At 33.6% G+C, this 19,273-nt stretch overlaps 8 protein-coding genes across 8 annotated transcripts; 5 read left to right on the top strand and 3 right to left on the bottom strand.

Moving 5' to 3' along the window:
• Positions 1-470: 470 nt before the first annotated feature.
• On the top strand, positions 471-1,985 carry ELE39_000233 (uncharacterized protein; the record flags this gene model as incomplete). The annotated part of the gene is made up of 1 exon (XM_067343257.1): positions 471-1,985. The coding sequence occupies one exon, from the start codon at positions 471-473 to the stop codon at positions 1,983-1,985; it is 1,515 nt and encodes a 504-aa protein (XP_067201191.1).
• A 576-nt stretch (positions 1,986-2,561) lies between these two features.
• Positions 2,562-4,190, top strand: ELE39_000222 (uncharacterized protein; the record flags this gene model as incomplete). The annotated part of the gene is made up of 1 exon (XM_067343246.1): positions 2,562-4,190. The coding sequence occupies one exon, from the start codon at positions 2,562-2,564 to the stop codon at positions 4,188-4,190; it is 1,629 nt and encodes a 542-aa protein (XP_067201180.1).
• Positions 4,191-4,841: 651 nt separating this feature from the next.
• On the top strand, positions 4,842-6,587 carry ELE39_000211 (signal peptide plus transmembrane domain; the record flags this gene model as incomplete). The annotated part of the gene is made up of 1 exon (XM_067343235.1): positions 4,842-6,587. The coding sequence occupies one exon, from the start codon at positions 4,842-4,844 to the stop codon at positions 6,585-6,587; it is 1,746 nt and encodes a 581-aa protein (XP_067201169.1).
• A 1,124-nt stretch (positions 6,588-7,711) lies between these two features.
• On the top strand, positions 7,712-8,449 carry ELE39_000200 (uncharacterized protein; the record flags this gene model as incomplete). Its single annotated transcript, XM_067343224.1, has 1 exon — positions 7,712-8,449. The coding sequence occupies one exon, from the start codon at positions 7,712-7,714 to the stop codon at positions 8,447-8,449; it is 738 nt and encodes a 245-aa protein (XP_067201158.1).
• Positions 8,450-8,665: 216 nt separating this feature from the next.
• ELE39_000189 (uncharacterized protein) lies at positions 8,666-10,450 on the bottom strand (the record flags this gene model as incomplete). Its single annotated transcript, XM_067343213.1, has 1 exon — positions 8,666-10,450. The coding sequence occupies one exon, from the start codon at positions 10,448-10,450 to the stop codon at positions 8,666-8,668; it is 1,785 nt and encodes a 594-aa protein (XP_067201147.1).
• Positions 10,451-10,986: 536 nt separating this feature from the next.
• On the bottom strand, positions 10,987-12,222 carry ELE39_000178 (SAP domain; the record flags this gene model as incomplete). The annotated part of the gene is made up of 1 exon (XM_067343202.1): positions 10,987-12,222. One exon carries the CDS (start codon positions 12,220-12,222, stop codon positions 10,987-10,989), a length of 1,236 nt encoding a protein of 411 aa, XP_067201136.1.
• Positions 12,223-12,629: 407 nt separating this feature from the next.
• ELE39_000166 (formin y 2 domain (FH2)) lies at positions 12,630-15,785 on the bottom strand (the record flags this gene model as incomplete). The annotated part of the gene is made up of 1 exon (XM_067343190.1): positions 12,630-15,785. The coding sequence occupies one exon, from the start codon at positions 15,783-15,785 to the stop codon at positions 12,630-12,632; it is 3,156 nt and encodes a 1,051-aa protein (XP_067201124.1).
• Positions 15,786-16,448: 663 nt separating this feature from the next.
• Positions 16,449-19,196, top strand: ELE39_000155 (Ser Thr kinase; the record flags this gene model as incomplete). Its single annotated transcript, XM_067343179.1, has 1 exon — positions 16,449-19,196. One exon carries the CDS (start codon positions 16,449-16,451, stop codon positions 19,194-19,196), a length of 2,748 nt encoding a protein of 915 aa, XP_067201113.1.
• Positions 19,197-19,273: the final 77 nt, after the last annotated feature.

The following is a 19,273-nucleotide window of genomic DNA, read 5'->3' as shown; positions in this document are numbered from 1 at the left end:
CAGCAATCCAGGGGATGGCAACATTACCTGGTACATAAGTAAGTTAGCTTCAAGATTTAGAAAAACTTGAAATTAACCAATTTCAGGCCTGAACCACACATTCTACTTTTTAGGAGACCTTTGGGAACTAATCCGCAAACAGGTATGATTTACTCTACGAAATAAAAAGTAACTCGAATAACATCAATAAATTTTTACAATTTTGCATTTGTATAGGCCTTGTTGATACCGCTTGGATCAATTCAAAAAATTCATTATAGAATATACCACAGATCACGAAAGTTTTGTGATTAAACAATTCCAACATTTACACTTTTTTTTAAGGATTATTAATGCATGACTTTGGCATAGCCCGCCATAATGCAATTGAGGAGATGTGGGCGCCAAGAGTCGGTACCAAGAGCGACTTTTAATCTTGAATATAGAAAATAGGGGAGTTTTAGTAGAGGGATCTTTGAGAGTAATAAAAAATGAATCTATTGAGATCACTGTTTATCTTTTGTATTTGTTTTCATTCCCTTAATTTTGATCTAGTTGAAGGGTTTTATAGTGCTTCCGCTTCTCCATCAGTAAGCACGAGTTTAACAGCCTACTCTGTGGCATCCTCGACCGTCTCTCTATATTACATGCTATCTCAGACCAAGAGAGGCCCAACTGGGAAGATTTTAGCGAGTATTTATCTTCCAATTCAAAAAGACAGAGTTGGCGAATATACCTTTAGCATACGAACTGATAAATGGGATGGAGATACAATGATGGTATCATCATGCATGTTGTATTATTTTAGTTTAGCAGTTAACCCAAACTTAAATGACAAATATTCTATTTACTCTAGCACAGTCATGCCTGTATTCCCTTGGGGTGAAGTTAAGTTGGATGAAGATCCTCTTCAAGCTATGACCAGGATTTATGACTATTTAGTATCACTTAAAGGTGGTTATATCAGATTACCTCTGAATAATGTGGATATTTGGCAGCTGTACCTTTTGGCTGTTATACAAAAATACTCCTCTATGCGAAATGGGAAATTCAAATTTAAGGGAAAATATCCAAAGCTGAAAAAGGATTTAAAAAGTAAGTCCAAAACTGATAAAGAGCAAGTTGGTTCCAATAATATTAAGTTGGTGCTATTAGAAAATGAGCCATCTGCTGAGATGAAGAGAGATAAAACAAGCTTTGTAGAAGAAAATAACCCTACAGATTCTACAGTAATTGGACAGAGATCCACACTAGATTCTTATTTTGAAACAAAAGAGCTTAAATCTTCTTCATCTGTCATTTCTGACTTCAGAATAAGAAGAAAACACTGCATTGGAGGACTTACAGTTGTTTGTAAGAACAAGTTAAATCCCAAAGTTAGTTATATTTCAGTTCCTTGGATTCCAGGTGAAAGAACAGCTATTGAAGAGTTTAAAGTCATACACGAATATACAAATACTTTGGAGGGAAGCTCACTAAATGAGATTTGTCAAAAGAACAAACTGAATGAAAAGTTGGTCAACTTCTCGTTAGCTTTAATTTTATATCTAAGAGAGAGACAATATGACATTAATTATATAGACGTCGTTAATTTCAAAAAGTGCTCATTTGCAAAGTTTAAAGACAAAATTATAAAGTTTACTTTATGCTTCTTCGATCTTTTTGGTTTGGCTCACGGGAAAAATCGTATTAGTGTGGCACCTTGGAAACGTATTCTAGAAGAGCATTGGAAATTAAACCCCTCAAAGACTTTAGAATACCTTATTATCGGATCTCATCAACAGGAAGTTCGCTCTGACATTTACAGTTCATCTGAATGGTCGGAGTTTGATTTCGCAATTGCAGCTGTTGTTCACTTTTTCTCAATTATACTTGGGGTTCCCATTCTATACGGTCAATATATAAGTAAAGTAAGCAGAAAAAATCTCCTATTAGAAAGAGAAGCTTTAAATCTGCAAAAGTACAACGTGCCTGTTCCCCATTCAGTTAAGTACGAGGCAGAATAGTTAAGTATTATTTCAGGCACCTATTTATATAATTTAAGCGTGTATATTCAATTATAGTATACTATGGATAACAAATATCAATAGACTATGTTCTTTACTTGTTCCTTTATATTAGTTTCGAAGTTTAATTCGACCAAATATCCTACAGTACATTCTGTTAATGGTAAATCCACTTGGCCTAGAATAAATCAAAAAGTTGTATATGCAATCAATTTAATTTTTATTATTACTTGTTGGGCGGGAATTAATATTTTAATTTTTAATATCTTGCATGTATGCAATCCTAAATGACGCTATTTGTATTGAAGAAAAAATAATTAGTAGGAAAAAGTGGGAGAAGCAAACATTACAATAGTTAAAATACAATATGTAGAATTTCGATTATAATTTGAGTAATCGATGGTAAGTATACTAAAAATTATTTTTTTTAGAAATTAATTAATAGTTGCATAGTTTGTTAGGTATATACTGACATGGTAACGTCTCTTACAAATATGCTCGAAAAAAAAAAAATTTGGATACTAGAAATATAACTTAGAAATATTTTAACTTTCTTTTAAAATACAGTTTGATATTATGAAGTTGCAAACTTTATTAATAATACAAATTCTATTTGGGTGGTTTTCTCTTTCCAATGGTTTTGCCTCTGTTTCTGTTTCCACAACACTAGGACTCTTAGGAGGAACAGCTGTTTATTACATGCTTACTCAGACGGATAGAGGAACTCTTGGTCAAATTTTGGCGAGTAAAAGGTGCCCTATACTCGAGAATGGAACAGATGAAAAACTGCTATATATAGATACACATAATTGGGATGGAGAAACAAGGACTACAGTGGCTGGGTTAATGTACTTTTACTCGTTGCTTGTTTCAGAGTTTACAGATAAGGTTTCAAATCCTGATGCTGAACCTCCAATACTTCCATGGGGTACTTTCAGCATACAAAACGATCCAATTAATGAAGTTGAGAAGATTAGGGATTATCTGGTGTCAGTCACTGGAGGATTTGTTCGCTTAAACATTACAGAAGCCGATCCTTGGAATATTTATCCAATCGGAATAGCAAGATTTATTTCAGAAAATAGAGATAAGACAATCAATGTTGTGGAAGAGTCAATTTCAAATACAATAAACAAAGCTTCTAACGCAGTAGGAAGCTCAAAAAAGGATAAAAAAAAACAGAATCAATCTAAGGAGGAAGATAAAAAGCAAAATACTATAGAAGGAGGTCTTTCAGATATGTCTAGTGTATCGCATCGCAGAGCAATTTCATCAAGATCTCCAGTACACGCTAAGAAGGATAGCAATAAAGTTCATTATGAAAAAACTCCTTGGACCCCAAATGATGATACTTCATGGGGGGAGCTTGTCGCTATATATGAATACTTAGAGAAGGTCATGAAAAACAAGTATGTAGTCTCAAAAGAAAATGTTACATACAAAAACAGGAAGATCGAGCAACTTGCTCTTGCTTTAATACTTTACTGGAGAGAAAGGCAGTATGATATTTCATCAATTGATCCAATTAACTATGACGCAAGTAAATTCAGAAAGTCTCTTGGAGCCTTTGAAAGATCTTATGCAGCAGTTACTGATATTGCTTCTTTAGGCCATGGAAAACGTAATGGAATTAGAATTGCACCTTGGAAGATGATTCCAGATTCTATGTGGAAACATAATCCGTTCCAATCATTTGAAAGGGTTGTCTATGCAGTTTATTCTGATGAGATTAAGAAGAGTAAGTATAATTCACTCAATTGGAATGTTTACGATTATTCAATCGGAGCAGTACTCAACACATTTTCAAGAGATATTGGCGTTCCTATGGTATTTGGTCAATATCAAGAAAAGGTTTCCAGATTTAGCAAGTTGTACAGCTTCAATCCACTTAAAATCAAAAGATATTCTCAGGAAGATGGTTCCTTTGTGGAAAACGAGAAAAACTCTAAAAAAGAGTTTAAACCTAAAGGCAATACAGAGACTACTGAGGAGGTGGGGCACACAAATTCCAAATCAGATACAAATAATGTCAGTACTCAAGATGATAGTGAAAAGATAAGAGGACCATCTGAGCAGTCAGAAGCAAAAGAACAGAACAATGATAATGACAAGAAAAAAGACAAAGGCAAAAAAAGAAAGTCAAACGAGGAAAAGAATGAAAAAAAAGAGAAGAAAAAGAAAATATTAAAAAATAAAAAGAATTAAGTTTGTTATTTAATCATAGAGAGTATAATATTAAATAATTGAAGTTTTTCACGGGCTCTTGCCCCCCACATGCACTCTTCTGCATTCACAGAAGTTAGTTTAGGCGGGAAATTAGGCGGTTAGGTCTGTTTAATTATTTCGAGTTATTGAATTAATAGTAACTACTAATATTAGAATTAAAAGAATATTTTTTAATCTAAAATCACCAATAGACTTGACATAAGTTTGCCAACTTAAATAATGAATATGAGTAACTACTGTGCAATAAGTTTATAAATATGTCGATACTAGATAATAAGTGGGAGGGGTAGATAAGTCTAATTAATTTATTAATGAGGTGTCAAGTTATAAAATGCATTATTGCAATGTATTAAATAGACAATAAATAGTGGAAATTTTATAATAGATAACGAGCGAATATTAATGGAGACATTGGAGTGAAGTTTTTGCTAAAAAATTAGCAGAGAAAGTAGTGGGGATTATACTAGAAACTGCATTTTATGCTTAGACAAATTAAAGTTAGTATATGTATTTATGTGTACACATATTTAAAGCATAAATTAATTGCAAAGGAATTTCAACAAAGCTATATTAACTTATAAACAATTTTTCGAGAAGAGAGTATAACTTGAGTTATAACGAAATATCAGAATGAAAGGAAAAGTATTATTTTTGTGCTTTGTAATTGGGCTATTAGCTGCGCTAGTATCTGGTGGATCACTGGGATCAGTAGATGTCGCACTCATTGCTGGAGCAGGTGTAACATTGTTTGGAAGTTTAGCAGGTACTATTGGGGAGAATATTTATCTTTCTATGACAACAATGAAGAGAGGAACAGTACCACAAATATTATCAAGCTTGTTTTATCCACTTAACCCAGAAGATCCAAACTATACAAATGGGGTGCCAACAACTACTAGCATAGATTTAACAGGAGCAGATGGAGAAACAATAACAATGACTTCAATCATGCTTTATTTCTTTTCCTTGTCTAGTATGAGAAACTTTAATGGACAACCAAAGGATTTGGACAGCCAGCCATTATTTCCTTGGGGCCCACTGTACTCATATCAGCACCCTGTAGTGACAGTTTCTCAAATAAGATCTTGGATCACAAGACAAGAAAGTAAAGTACTAAATATTCCATTGGACAAGGTTGCATTATATGATTTATATCCATTAGCTGTTATTAGAAAATATATTGAGTTCAGAGGAAGGCGTAAAGGCTATAGTGGAAAAAACACTTTATCAGCTTTTCAAAAGAAGTATTACTGCCCAAATTGTGAAATTAAGCCATTTTTAAGAGATTTCTTCCAAGGAAGATGTTTTTCTAAAGAGAGATGTAAAGGAATTGGGAACCCCAAAGTTGTTTATTGTGAGCCTGGATGGAAAATACATTCAGAAAGTACTACTTTGCCACCAGAGGAAAGCAATAATGAAAACGCTGTAAACTTGGAGAGAATTCCTTCTTCAATTGAGTATCTTGGAAACATTTATGAGCATATTGAATTACAAAAGTATGAACTTTCATCTGAGGCTTTAGAAAAACTTTCACCTAATTTACTGCTTTCTCCTGAAGGACTTTTCGGCCTTTCAGTAATTCTATATGAAAGGCAATTACAATATCTTCTGGGTAATGTAGAAAGATCAAATTATAAGGAAAATAGTGTTAAGAAATGGTTTAGAGATTTAAAGCAGAAGATATTCCGTTTTCTGGATTTTGGGAAACAAACTTATGGAGGAGAAAACAAGAAGAAACCAATGACTAGGGCAGCATGGAAGCAGTATCCAGACTCACTTTGGAAGAAATCTCCTTTAAAGACTTGGGTTCATTCTGTTGAAAAAACCAGGTATTGTACTTTAACAAATATCAAGTATAATACAAGAAAATGGAACGAAATGGACTATGTTATTGCTGCTGTTTACTATTATTTCATTAGATGGCAGGGAATTCCTCAAGTTTATGGGCAGTTTGTAATTGAAAAGAGTAATTTAGAAAAGTTATCAAAAGCAACTCAGAGACTGGTAAATTCTACTGTCATTGAAACAAATTTAGAGCCTTCCATCACTTCAACTGCCACACAGAATCCTGATGAGGCTTTTATTACTCAGCCAAATGCTGGATATGAATCAGGACCTTTGTCTACCACTGCTGCATATGACACTTTAACATTCACAGCTAAAGTTAACTCTAAAATATCCTCCAGACAAAAAAAATCTTTAAAGGGCATTACTTCAGATGATTCTCGGGATGGTCAATTAATCTTTGATGATGATGAGGAAACTGAAGAATCTGATGCATCTGGTGAAGATAGAATAGAAAGTAAAGGTGCTAGGTATGTTGCAATTAAAGACAGTGGTTCCAGTGGTATTAAAAGTGTTGGAGTTGCTGAATAAGATCAAATTAATTCAAATTCAATGTTTAATGATAAAGAGTTTCAGCTCCTATAAATAACCCTTGAAAAAATAATTATTTGTTTTCAAATTAATAAACAGCTAATTTTGTTAACAAAAAAGAAATTCAAAGAATTCGCCCTAGATAACAGACATAGAGATTCAAATGACGAATAAAAGCTATTTAAATGCCAAANNAATTTTTTTTTTTTTTTTTTTTTTTTTTTTTTAAAATACGTTCCTAGTTATCTGATTAATATTAATATTTCCTAGATCCCTTAATTTCACCCTGAAATTCATTTAGCTACAAAGTAAATCCTCCCAAAACTTTTATCTACATAAGTGGGTTTCATAAAATAGCTTGCTAAGTTTATTTGACAATATCCCTCAAGAATACTAGTCAAATTTGAAGTGTCTTTCTAGAAAACTTTCTCAACTAACGATTTCTCTCTGTATATTCTGAATAGTTACCCAAGCGTTCATGAGAATATAATAGATAGATAGCTTCATAATTACATGCAACTACTTTTAATTTTTAATAAAATAATATTAACAATTTGTAATACATTTACTTGGTCGTTATTTACATATAAAAAAAATATAACAACTTCATATTTCCCGCCAATTACGTTGGGCGGGCTTTACCTGGTATTATAAAGGAGTAATAATAGTTTAAGCACAGTATGTAAATAGAATGGAAAAAAGTTGGAATTAGTATGCCAATCATAAAATTCCAATAAGATATTAGCGAGTAAAATTGCAGGCTAGTTGAGTAAATTGTGGTATAGAAGGCACATCTTTCTGGAATTTCTTCATTTTAAGCTCACTTCATTTTGAGTATTTTTATTTGGAGCAAATATAATTAAAAGTTGACTGAAAGTCACTTAGTATATTTTTAAGAACGGGGAGAGGGAACTAGGGGCTTTGAAGTGTTATTCTAATTCTGAGAAAAGTATTGGAGTTTAGAACGTTTAGCTCCGTTAAGTTCTAAAAGTGCTTTTAAATTAATATATAATCTTTTTTAAAAATAATACATAATTTTGGTATATTTCTTCCGTCAGCATTCATACTAACGTTCTTGGCAGAGAATTTAGTGGAGTGGATAATACAGTGAATATTGGTATAAAATGTGCAGTTTCGGATCATCAGGTTTATATTCAGTTCCTCCTTCGGAGAAATGCCGAAAGTATGCAAGACAGCTCAAGTTCTTGTTGGTCATTGAGTTTATGACCCTTATAATACTGTTTGTTTTAGTTCCAACTGGGGGAACAGTCTGGGTTTTATTACAAGTTTTCTCTATAATTCTGGCATATATTTCAGTTAAGGATGCCAATGCATATAGACCCCCAATATTGCAAATGTATATATTTATATCGGCTTTAGGAACTCTTTTCTGCACTATTTACTTTGCAGTTTCGCTCTCTATTGCTGGATCACCTTTGAGCATTGCAGCTTGTACTCTTTTCGCAGTCAATGCTTTGGTTCTAGCAGCTTGTACTCGGATTTCCTGGCAATTATTTAAAGAGCTTATGCTATGTTCTCCACTGATTACTGGTACTACAGGAGCTTATATATTCGGTACATCAACATCAAATGCAGGAAATGGGCCTCCGAATCGTTCAAGCGTGAATAATGCACCTATTGAGATGACTAGCGATAGAGCAAGTATGTCAAATCCATTTACTGGGTCAAACATTGGCTCTTCTGGTGGATTCGTTCCTTTTGGAGGCGAAGGATACAAGCTTTCTGGAAACAAAGCTTCGGCCTCAAACGATAAGCCTGTTACGTTGGGATCTAACTCTAAATCTATAGGAGGGAACTCAGCAAACAATAGCAATAATAATGAGATTAAGTCTCTAGTCTAATTTATTTCAAATAAATCTATTTAATTTAAAATGATATATAAGTAGTATCATAAATTTTTTTTTGATTTTTTTTTTTTTTCTATTTTCTTGAAAATATGCGGCTTTGAGCTTTTAAAACATGCTTTTTTGGGACGGTCAGAGCATGGAAAGTATTAAAAAAAAAGGTGAATTACAAACTGGCTCTCTTTATAGTTACTAACTTGGACAAACTAATAACTAATTGTGTTGGTTACTGGTATGAGCAATGAGTTCCTGCACAAAAAGATTTCTGTCTTCATTTTGAATAGATGAGTCCTCTGTAATGCTCCACAAAAGTTCCTGCTGCTTTTCTTGATCAGCAATTCTAGTGCTACTCTCCATTTCTTGATCTAGCACAGAGTCAAGGTTGATTTTTAAATCAAAAGAGCCTTTGATTGCTTTGAACTTATCAGTACCGACTCCAGTCTTCTTGCTTTGTGAAGAGGGGTTTTGCTTTGGCTTGTTTTCGTCATCAAAGTTTCCACTTGTTAGTTTCTCATGTATTTGCATTATAAATTTGTTTTGCTTCTCAAAACTAAGCTTACCAAGTCTCCCAGCTTTGGATCCAGCAGTACTTTCTAAGCCACCAAGTATATCACCAATAGATTTTGAGGCAGAGCTCTTTGAATAGGATGAGTTTCTATTGGTGTCTTCTCCACTTGCAATTTCCTTCAAACATGAACTTAAAGGGGATAAGTGTAATGATTCTAACCCTTTCTTCGTGAGCTCTTTGCGTTTGGAAGCTTTATTATTGGATATCCCAGTGCTGGATCCTTCCTTATTACTATTTATAGGGGTCAGACCTGTTTTTAAAAGTCTAACATCCAAAGTGTCAGGACTAAAAATAGATAATGCAGGACTCTGCTCAAAGTTTAAGCTCTTTCTAGTCTTTCTAGAGCTTGAACTATTGGGAGTTGAGACCAGAATATTACTAAAGAAGTCATCATCAGTTTGTTCCTTAAATCTCTTTTTAATTAAGTTGTTTTTGGCCTTTAAAGTTAAAATGTTCTGTCTGTAAGTCTCAGGCCTCTCTTCTGAGTCCTGAATGACATCCTTTGATTTTGAATCTCTCTTCTCCCCTTTCTCTATATCTTTAGGAGTATTAGTCTTTGATTTCTTTGTATTGGCATCAACTGACTTTCTCTTTTCGAGACTTTCTTTAGCTTGGCTTCTGTGTTTAATCTTACTTTTCTCGTTATTGCCCAATACTTGGTCGGAATCTTTCAGTGCCTGCCCAACACCTTTCCTCGTGATCTTCTTGACCCTAGGAGTCTTGGAGGCAGATCCAAGTTCTGGAATATTGTTCGAATCACTTCTTTTAAACCTCCTATTTGCTTTAAAACTTTTACTGTTATTTTCCCCGTCTTTCTCCATATCATTCTTCTCCTTAGTGGAAGTTGTTCTACTATTATTACTTTTGTCATCATCATTCCTTTTTCCATTACAAATGACTCGAACAAAATTAATCTTAAGAGGCGAGTCTCTCTCATCTTCAGTGTCTCCAAGAGCCTGATTGCTTCCTTCTTGGCTTCTCTGACCGTCAATGCTATAACTGGAACTTGGCGAACCATCGAAAGAATCATAGTAAGAAGTTGGGGGAATAAACTTATTTTGACGTACTTCTCTGTTGGTCGTTTTCTTCCGATCCAAACTTTTCATACCACTACTAGAAACCATCGCAATATTTAAAATTTGTTGAAAAGACGAAATCTTCTTACTATCACTTGAAACCTTATTTGGACCTTTCCTTTGAGGAATATTTAAAAAACTTGGCTCATCGTTATTAACGCAAGCTAATCCATTCTTTCTCCTATCTGGTTTTTTCAAAGATCTAATCACAGACTTACTACCTTCCTCACCACTACTTCTTCCTCCCTCATCTTCCTCTTCACTATTAAGTATTACCGATTTTGCCACATTAGCTCTCAAAGAATTGTCTTTTTCCTGCTCCTCCCTTAACCTGTTGATTGTAGAAAGAAACATCAAATTCAGTTTCCTGTTTTTTGGCCTTGTTTCTTTTATTCCAGTTAAACCTTGGCATGAACACAGAAAACTGAAACCTAGCTTTCCCTATCACAGTTACTCAAATAAATACGTCAGGTTTCTCGAAACCTCTAATTATTTACAATTTCCACAAAAGAACCGAATTTTCTACTTTTTCCCAATCTTTTAAATTTCGCATTATTTTTTTTACAGTTTTTTGTGGGCAAATTACGCGCCAAATCCCCAACGACCTGGAATTTAGCAGGTTTTATAATTTTTATTTTTACATACCGGAATGCAAACATTTTGCATGCAATTAAATTCCAAAAATATTTTTATTTTTGTTAATTAATTCAGCTGGAAAATCTTTACGAAGTTTTTTCCTTAATTAAATTTATTTTTTTAATTGGAGGATTTTATTGAAGCAGAATATGCTTCTTAGAAAACTGTTTATACATCAGTGAAAAGAAGGAAATTTAATATAAATGTGTGCTTACAATAAGCAAGCAATACTCTAGTCAGCATCTTAAACTAAACTACATGAAGAAGTCATCATCACTTTTTTCCCCCCCTTCTTCACTTAGGGAATCTACATAGTATGGGTCATCTTTTTTGCTATTGTTTGAAGCTGGAATTTTGTGTCCAGGAGGGAAAATAAGCTGGTTGTATTCGTCATAAGTTAAAACAGTCTTTGGCTGAGAAGATACCCAGTCTTCCACAGATTTATATCCAAGAAGCTCTGGCTTGAAATTCTTGACATTAAGTCTAGTTAATTGTCCTTGTATTTCTGAAAGTTTTAATCCATTCTTCTTTTCACTAATTGTGATACTTGAAAACATCTTCTCCAGTACCTTAACCATAACTGCTCTTCTCTTATTTCTCCGAGCAAGCTCCTCTTCATCAATACCTTCGGAGTTCGAACCGGAATCGGAGTCAGATGATCTTCTTTCGTTGTCTTCGATAGAACTTTCAACTTCAGAACGACTCTCTTCAGAAGAAGACTGTTTTTCTCTCTCATTCTCCTCATCGCTGGAGTTCTCCAAATTCGAATCCTCATGGATATTTAAGTCAGTATTCTTTTTTCTGGGGATATCATTTCTGGCACAGAAAGCTGCCCAAGAATTTTGTCCTGGTTTTGCATTTTTTCTATGATCAACTTTTCTATTATGAGATCTTCCTTTTCTTCTACCAGTACCCCCTGCTTCAGAATAGTTGATCTCAGGTGGAGCAAACTTGTTAGAGCTTGAAACCACTGTGAATCCTTTAATTGAAGACGACTCCAGTTGACTATTTGCTTTTCCTCGAGATTTAACCATTTCCATACCTTCTTGCTCATCATGGGATATCTTACTTATCTTTGATTTCTGATCTGCAGTGAATATAAACAGTCTGGTTACCAAATCCTCCTTGCTACCTTTCGAGTTCAAACCCCTCAACTTGCACTCCACCTCCAGCTCTGACTTACTTAAACTGTTCCATTGCCTTTCTTCATAGAAAACCGTTTTTCCGGAATGGCATCTCTCTGCTTCTAATGAAGAAGATATTGAACCAGATGGTTTGCGTCCCTTCTTTGTCTTATCTTCACCATTCCCATGCTTTGATTCAAACTCTCTCATTTCTTCTTCATGTCTTTTCTGTGCCTCCTCTAACTGTCTTTGGTATTGTTCCTTTAAAGTCCCCTTCTTTGACTTAATTTCCTTCTCTATTGACTTAATCTCCTCCTTGTGCTGTTGAATCAAGCGACTCCTTTCTTGATGGTAATTTCCGTTCATTTCTACCTACTTAATTTTTCATTCACTTTCCTAACATTCATTTGAAGTTCCCGCCAAAACATGTTTTTTTACAGCCAACCTAATTACTTATGAAAGTAAAATAATAATTAATCGGAAGTGTGGTTTTTGAATAAACTAAATGGAAAAATAACTATTTATAATAAATATAAATGAAATTTCATTGAATTCTACTTGGTAATTTTAGCTAACTTATGAAGTAAGGAAACCTTTAAAAAAAAAAATAAGCTTTTTGTAAGTTTGAACCTTAATAAATGGTGCCAAAAAAACTTGAGACTTATAACGGATACAACTCTAAAGCTGGAACAAAGTCTTCTCCTTTCCTTTTTCTACACTCTTATCTATTCTAGTTTAATTCTTAGTTACTAACAAACATTAAAAATAGCTTGCTAGTTTGCATTTGTATTCTTCAAATTTGGAGGAGGAGGTCTAATAGGTAGTTTTACAGCATTATTATTTCTTGAGGATTGAACAAAAACTAGACTGTCAATTTCCTTTTTTTTCCTATTATTCATAATGTTAGAGGAGAATGGCTCCTTGGATTGGTAGTTCTTTGAAATTAGCTCTAATTGAGGCTGAATTTCTCTTTTATCCAAAGTTACATTATCTAATTTCTCTGGTAAATTGGAATCAGGAATATCCGGAATTTTAGTCAGTGATTTGTTTGGAGAGTTTTCAACCAAAGGTGTTGATGATGTTGAATTAGTGCTTGTGGAGCTAATCTTTGATGGGACATATATTAAACTTGAGGTTGAAGAATTTAAGCTCTTATCATTTGGGAAAACCAAAGAGGAATCAACAAGCAAAGGAGAGAATCTCGATGGCTTCTCTCGAATTTCTTTGCAACATGATGAAAACTGCAAGATGAAAATGTTCATGGTTTCAAAAAATGGCTGAATTATGGATGCCTTGTTTCCCTCAGGTAAATTCTGACCGAAATATAAGGCAGTATCGACAACTTTTTCAACAATTCTATGATATCCTTCAATCAAAGCATCTAGACGTCTTGAATATGACTCAAAAAGACTCTCAACTCTGTCATTGGTAAATTTTTGCTTTTCTACTTCTAATATGGCAAGTTCCTTTCTCATATCATTAATATGAGAGAATAAGGCTTCAACTGAAATCTTGGAGGCTTCTGAAATTGCATGTAGGTCCGCAGGAAACTGGTTTAAATTAAGTTTTGGATTTGTCAGAGACAAATTTGCTATAATATAATGAAGAGCAGTAAATGAAGGATCTATGGTGGTCTTAAATTCAATCAATCTTAATAGTGATGATAAGGAGAAGCCTTTGGTTTCAAGTAGAGACCAGTTAATAGAGCCATTATTAGCGACATGGGAAATTGAAGATATATTACTCATTGTAGAAAAATTGATTCCATGATTTACATAATTTCCCAGCAATAAGAAGGCTTTAAGAATTAATCTCAATTTATTAGAGTTTCTAATTTGAACTGAAGCTGAATAGAGAGTATTTAAGTTCCTTTGAATATCGAACTCAGATGCGTCGAGAATATGCTCGAACTTAAGAAAGCGGAGCCTTGTCATTGGATTTGAAATGTGGGAGAACCGGCTTAGAAACTGTTCCAATTGATGAAGCTCTTTCTTTGGGTTGCTCTTAATTTTTTCCAGTTCCATCTCCGTTGGTAAAACTTGTTCGATTCTCTCATAGTCTTCGAGAGTTAGGCTCGAAATATTGAAGGAGTTTAATATCTCTATAATGTAGTCAGTAGGTACTGATAGCCTGGCTAAAACTATTGCCATATTCTGAGCTCTCTTCTGTGACAAGAATGTCAGGGGTAGCTGTTTTTGAGATGAAGAATTATTGGATTGGTTATTTTGCTCATCCTTTGATGACTTGGTACTCTTTCCATGAGCATTCTCGCAATACCCATTGACTTGATTCGAAGAATCAGAATATTTATTCTGACTTGGCGAATTTGGATTATTAGAGCTTCTCTGTAATGGAATCTTGTTCGGTTCATCGTTTGATTCTTTAGTATTCAAACCTTCAGAAGCTCCTCTCTGGCCTCCCATAATACTTTGAGACTTTGTAAACACTCTAGACAAAGTTTCCATGTGAACCAGAGTATTTGCCATGTGAATATCTGTTATTGCTATTGGTGAAACAGAATCTGACATAGGAGAAGCCGCTCCCATCTTTGAGCCATCTACAATACCCGAGCAAAGATCTTCAACGGAAGAAGTCATTGGCGAACTCAAATTACTGGAGTCAGTAGGGGACACTGGAGGAGATTGGGCATGAGAGCTTAGAGAGGTATACAAGATTTCACGAAAGATTGTTTTCTGAGCCATTTCTTCGGATAATGGTTTCCAGTGAATTCTTCTTCCTAATGGAAGAATTTTCTTTTTATTATCACCTATAGATTTACCCTGTGAATCCTTTCCAATTCCCTTGAAAGGGCAAGCCTTTGGCTTCATTCCAGATTTCATATGTAATGGTAGTGGAGGAGCCTTTGCTCTTAGTAATGCAGCAAGATGAGAAGTTTCTGGCTTAGAATCTGATTTCTGTTCAGGCGTAGGATCTGGCTCCTCTTCTTTAGATGCAGGCTTATTGTTGGATTCAGGCTGGTCACTAAGGTCTGCAGGTTTTAAAGAGCTCAAGACTTCAACAATAGGATTAACGCTGCTTTCTATATTATTATTGGCCCTGTTTATATTAGAATCAATTTCTGTTGAAACGGCAGAGTCCAAGTCCTTTTCTATATTAGAGCCCCCTTCTTTAATCACTCGAGAACTTTTCTTTGGATTTTCTTCATTGTTACATATAGATAGATTTTGAGATAATGATACTGAAAATTGTTTATTTTGATTGATATTTTCATTCTTTGTTGAAGAATAATCAAAATGTGTAGAATGATTGTGATTTGTTTCACCATATCTAGCCCAACCAATAGCTGAATACATAATAAGATCTAGCTTAAAACACTGAGATAGAACAAAGTAATTAGGAATTGAAAGTATAATATCGTCTTTTGTAATATGAATAACATCATCTGTATTGCTTCCTCTTGCAAGTGAATAGATATTTAGTCCATTCTTTTTATCATAAATCCTCAAAATCATCTCTCCCTGAAAAATCAAATAAGTAGATTCACCATTGTCTGTGTTTCTAGTAAAGTCCACAACCAAAGATGAACAAACATTATTACCACATTCTTGACAATTCTCGGTTTTCGAGGATGATATTACGCTATAAAATGAATATCCATTCATTATCAAAATTTGTCGAGGGACTTTAATCTTTTTAGCGTCATGAATGTGTGACATGATAAATTCCTTAAAGTTCCCTGACTTTTGAATTGTAAACAACTCAATACTTAAATTATCTAAATTACATGGAATATGGTCCAATATAGCAATCTTCAACCTTTTTGGCCGGTAGAAAGTTGTTAACGATGCTGCACAGTATATTGAATGTTCTTCAGAAATCTTCAAAAATGATTCATCTCCAGTAGTTATTCCAGAGCTCGATCCAGTTCCAGAACCTTTAAGTATTCTGCTCACCAAGCTTGTAATCATCCTTCGTCCTTATAAATCCAGAAGTTATTATATGTGATTCACTCCTGCTTATATTTTTAGAAAAAATTTTTTCATATGCTATTTATTTTACATTATATAAAATATTCTTAAAATATCGCTCTTAGCTTTTAACCTCTGTAACCATATAACTATATTAGATATTAGAAAAAAAAGAATAATACTTCCTTAACTTCACAAATCTCAAAAAAATGATTAATCTTCAAATAAGAAATTTCTGATTTGATTTTTTCCTTTTATAATTATTTATTCATAATTATAAAATACCGGTATAGGTAGTACCGTCATTTTTTTTGAAAAATATTAAATAAATTATTTAAATTGCTTTTAGATCTCTCATTTTTTCCCGCCCATTTTTATTACCACATTTTTAAATATGTAAATAAGTCTTAATAACCAAAAAAAAAAAATAAGAATAATTCGGAAATGACTGATTTGGGGATTAACTTAATTAATTAACTTTTTTAATTGGCAAAAATTCCAATTTTGTGTTTCTTAACTTCCAAAGCAACTTTGATTGAATATTTCCAAGTAATTATTTAAATTAGTGAGTAAAAAAAAAAAAGAAAAAATATAACTAATTAATTGACTTCAAGATTTCCAGATTACTGAGATAGCAAGAGCTCTTTTTAGATGTAAATATTGATGTTTTCTTCTTTGATCTCAAAACTATTCAATGATTTACCAAGTAACTTTGGTTATATTATAGGTGAGAAAGTAAAAGGGGAGGACTATAGTATTTGGACCCATTATAGAGGCTACAGGAAGAATAAGCCAGAACAGACCTGTAGTGTTTTTGTTTTTGACAAAACTCAAAGCTCTGTTGGTGAAGATGTTCTTGGATTTATTTCATTAGAAACTGCAAAAAAGCTTGCAAAAAACCAATTTCAAAAATGTAAAAGCCTAATACACCCTTGTATTCTGAAGGTATATGACACTTTAGAAGTTCCCAACTCTTATTATATAATAACTGAGCCATGCGTATCGCTTTATAGCCTTTCAATAAACATCAACCATTCTTTTGTTACATATAATGATGATTCAAGAGAATCAGAATATGAAATAGGCTTTCCAAAGGACTGTATATCTGGGTTATATGAGATAATTAAGGGTTTGAAGTTTTTGCACAACGATGGAAGACTTTTGCATGGGAATATTAGTCCTTTGTCAGTTTACGTAAATTTTGAAGGCTCTTGGAAGCTTGGAGGATTTGAAAACTCAATATTGCTGAGCGATACAAGTAGTTATTATATGGATGAAATTTCAAAACAAAGTACCGCTTATAACATAATGGGATGGAAATTTGCTAGAGTATCGAGAAACCCTAAGAGTTTGGATATCTGGAATCTTGGATGCCTGATTTATTGGTCGTATCAAGTATCTTCCAACTTGAATCCATCAGATATATACAGTAATGTTGTTGTACAATCGAAAATTATGCAAAGAAAAGGTGTTATTGAGTCATTAAAGTTACCTTATGTAAACGGAGATATTCTTTCCATTGAAGATGATTTGATTCCACACTGGCTTTATGACTGGTTAAGTGATTTACTAACTTGTATGAATACAAATAGAGAAATCGATATAGAAAGTGGTCTCAGTTTAATTAATAATAACTCGCCTTTTGTGGAGCTTATGAATCAATTAAATGATTTTATGTTAAAGTCTTCAGAAGATAAACAGATCTTTTGTACTCAGTATCTTCCACATTTGCTTACTAGTATAAAAGTGCATGGCGATAGCTCTACTAACATTATTATCACCCAAAGAATTCTTGAAAAACTATTAATAAACTTCAGTCAATGCACTCCCAGTGTATTCCCTTTAGTATTAACCTTGATGGAACCTTTTAAAGACGCTAAAACATGCCCAAGATTTATTTTGAAGTCATTCTATACAGTGACAAAATTCCTTCTCTGTCAAAATGATAGATCAATTAGATACACTTTACTCAAGAACATCTCAAAATATGAAAGGTTTCTTCTCAAGGAGATTTTTCAGAGCTGCATTGAATCAATCTTAGTTGGGTTTCAAGATACCACCAATGTGATCAGAGAAACAACTCTTCAAAGTATGATTGTGATCATTCCTCTTCTTCTTAAGGAAGATACTGAGAAAAGCTACTCTGTTGAGGATGATAGCCAAATGTTGAAAGGTCCCAACTCTAAGCCAAATGCATCTAATGATTTCATGTACTCCATAAAAGAAGGCTGGAAGAAGAACAGTGCTGCTTTATTAAATGCCTTTGGAGGAAACTGTGGATCTCAGATTGCTGTTGATAAGCTAGTATGCGCAATGTTTGGTCTCTCAAAAGACCCCGAAGCTATAATCAGAAGCAACACCGTCATTTGTTTTGCAAAATTAATGAATGTTTTGCCGGAGCAATACCATGCAACAATCTTAAATAAAGTATACCTCTCAACAATTAAAGACCCTTTCCCAATCTGTAGAAAGGCTGTTATTCAGGCTCTTCTTTCTACCATAAATTTCTACTCTCCAAGTGTAATTACACAACAAATTCTCCCAAATGTTTCTACTAATGGTTTCATCGAAGGCCAACCCGAAATTATGGAAATATCTCTGACTCTTATTAAAAGTGTGACCAACATTTTGACTCCATACATTGAGGAGCAGATCAAGCTTAAGCAGGAACAGGATAGAATTAGAATGGAGGAAGAGAAGTTGGCATTCCAAAAACAACCCAGGCCTGATGATGGCATTAATAATAGTAATAATAATAATAATGATAATATCACCCAGTCATCCAGTAACATTTTTGACCAACAATCTGCTAACCTTCAAAATAAACATATTTCCAACTCAAACTTGATTCTTGACAAAAACAGTAATTTGCCAAAAAATAGGGAAACCCCCGCTATTCGTGACAATTACGTGTCAGCTAATAGTAAACTGCATGCGCATGTACAAAACTTGCAATCAAAATCCAATTGTAACGCCGGTATGGAGATTGGAACATTTGTAATTGGTGGGAATTCTAGTGAGAAAAAAGATGTAGATTGGAATGATTTTGAAAGCGATTTATTTGATTTTAGCGTTTCAAGTGACCATAATAATGGTAATAAGTCCGTTTCATCTAAATCTAACATACTTGAAGAAGGCAGTTTGAGAATGAATTCTAATGTTGGATCAATGAATTTGGGTAGTTATTCAAGGAATATTACCTCCCACCAGAGTGAACCTTCTGGCGTCATCAACTTAAGTTATAATAGTGCCGGTAATAATAATAAAAAAGAAATAATGGATAGCCTACCATTAATTACCGGAGATCAATTTTCTACTGGAAAGATTTCAAAAGTAGAAAAAATACCTGGAAAAAAGCTATCTACCAAATTAGATTTAGACAGTGATGATTTTTGGAAGGAGTTTGAGTGAAATAATTCCATTATTAAGTTTTTCACAATAACAGCTAACTATTGACTACTAATTATTCTATATCCTATAATTATTAA

The sequence above is a fragment of the Cryptosporidium sp. chipmunk genotype I genome (genome assembly GCF_004936735.1).
Source record: "Cryptosporidium sp. chipmunk genotype I strain 37763 chromosome Unknown contig_10, whole genome shotgun sequence".
NCBI classification, from domain to species: domain Eukaryota; phylum Apicomplexa; class Conoidasida; order Eucoccidiorida; family Cryptosporidiidae; genus Cryptosporidium; species Cryptosporidium sp. chipmunk genotype I.
The sequence above is the reverse complement of the archived record's forward strand: the minus strand, read 5'-3'. Positions and strand labels throughout refer to the sequence as shown.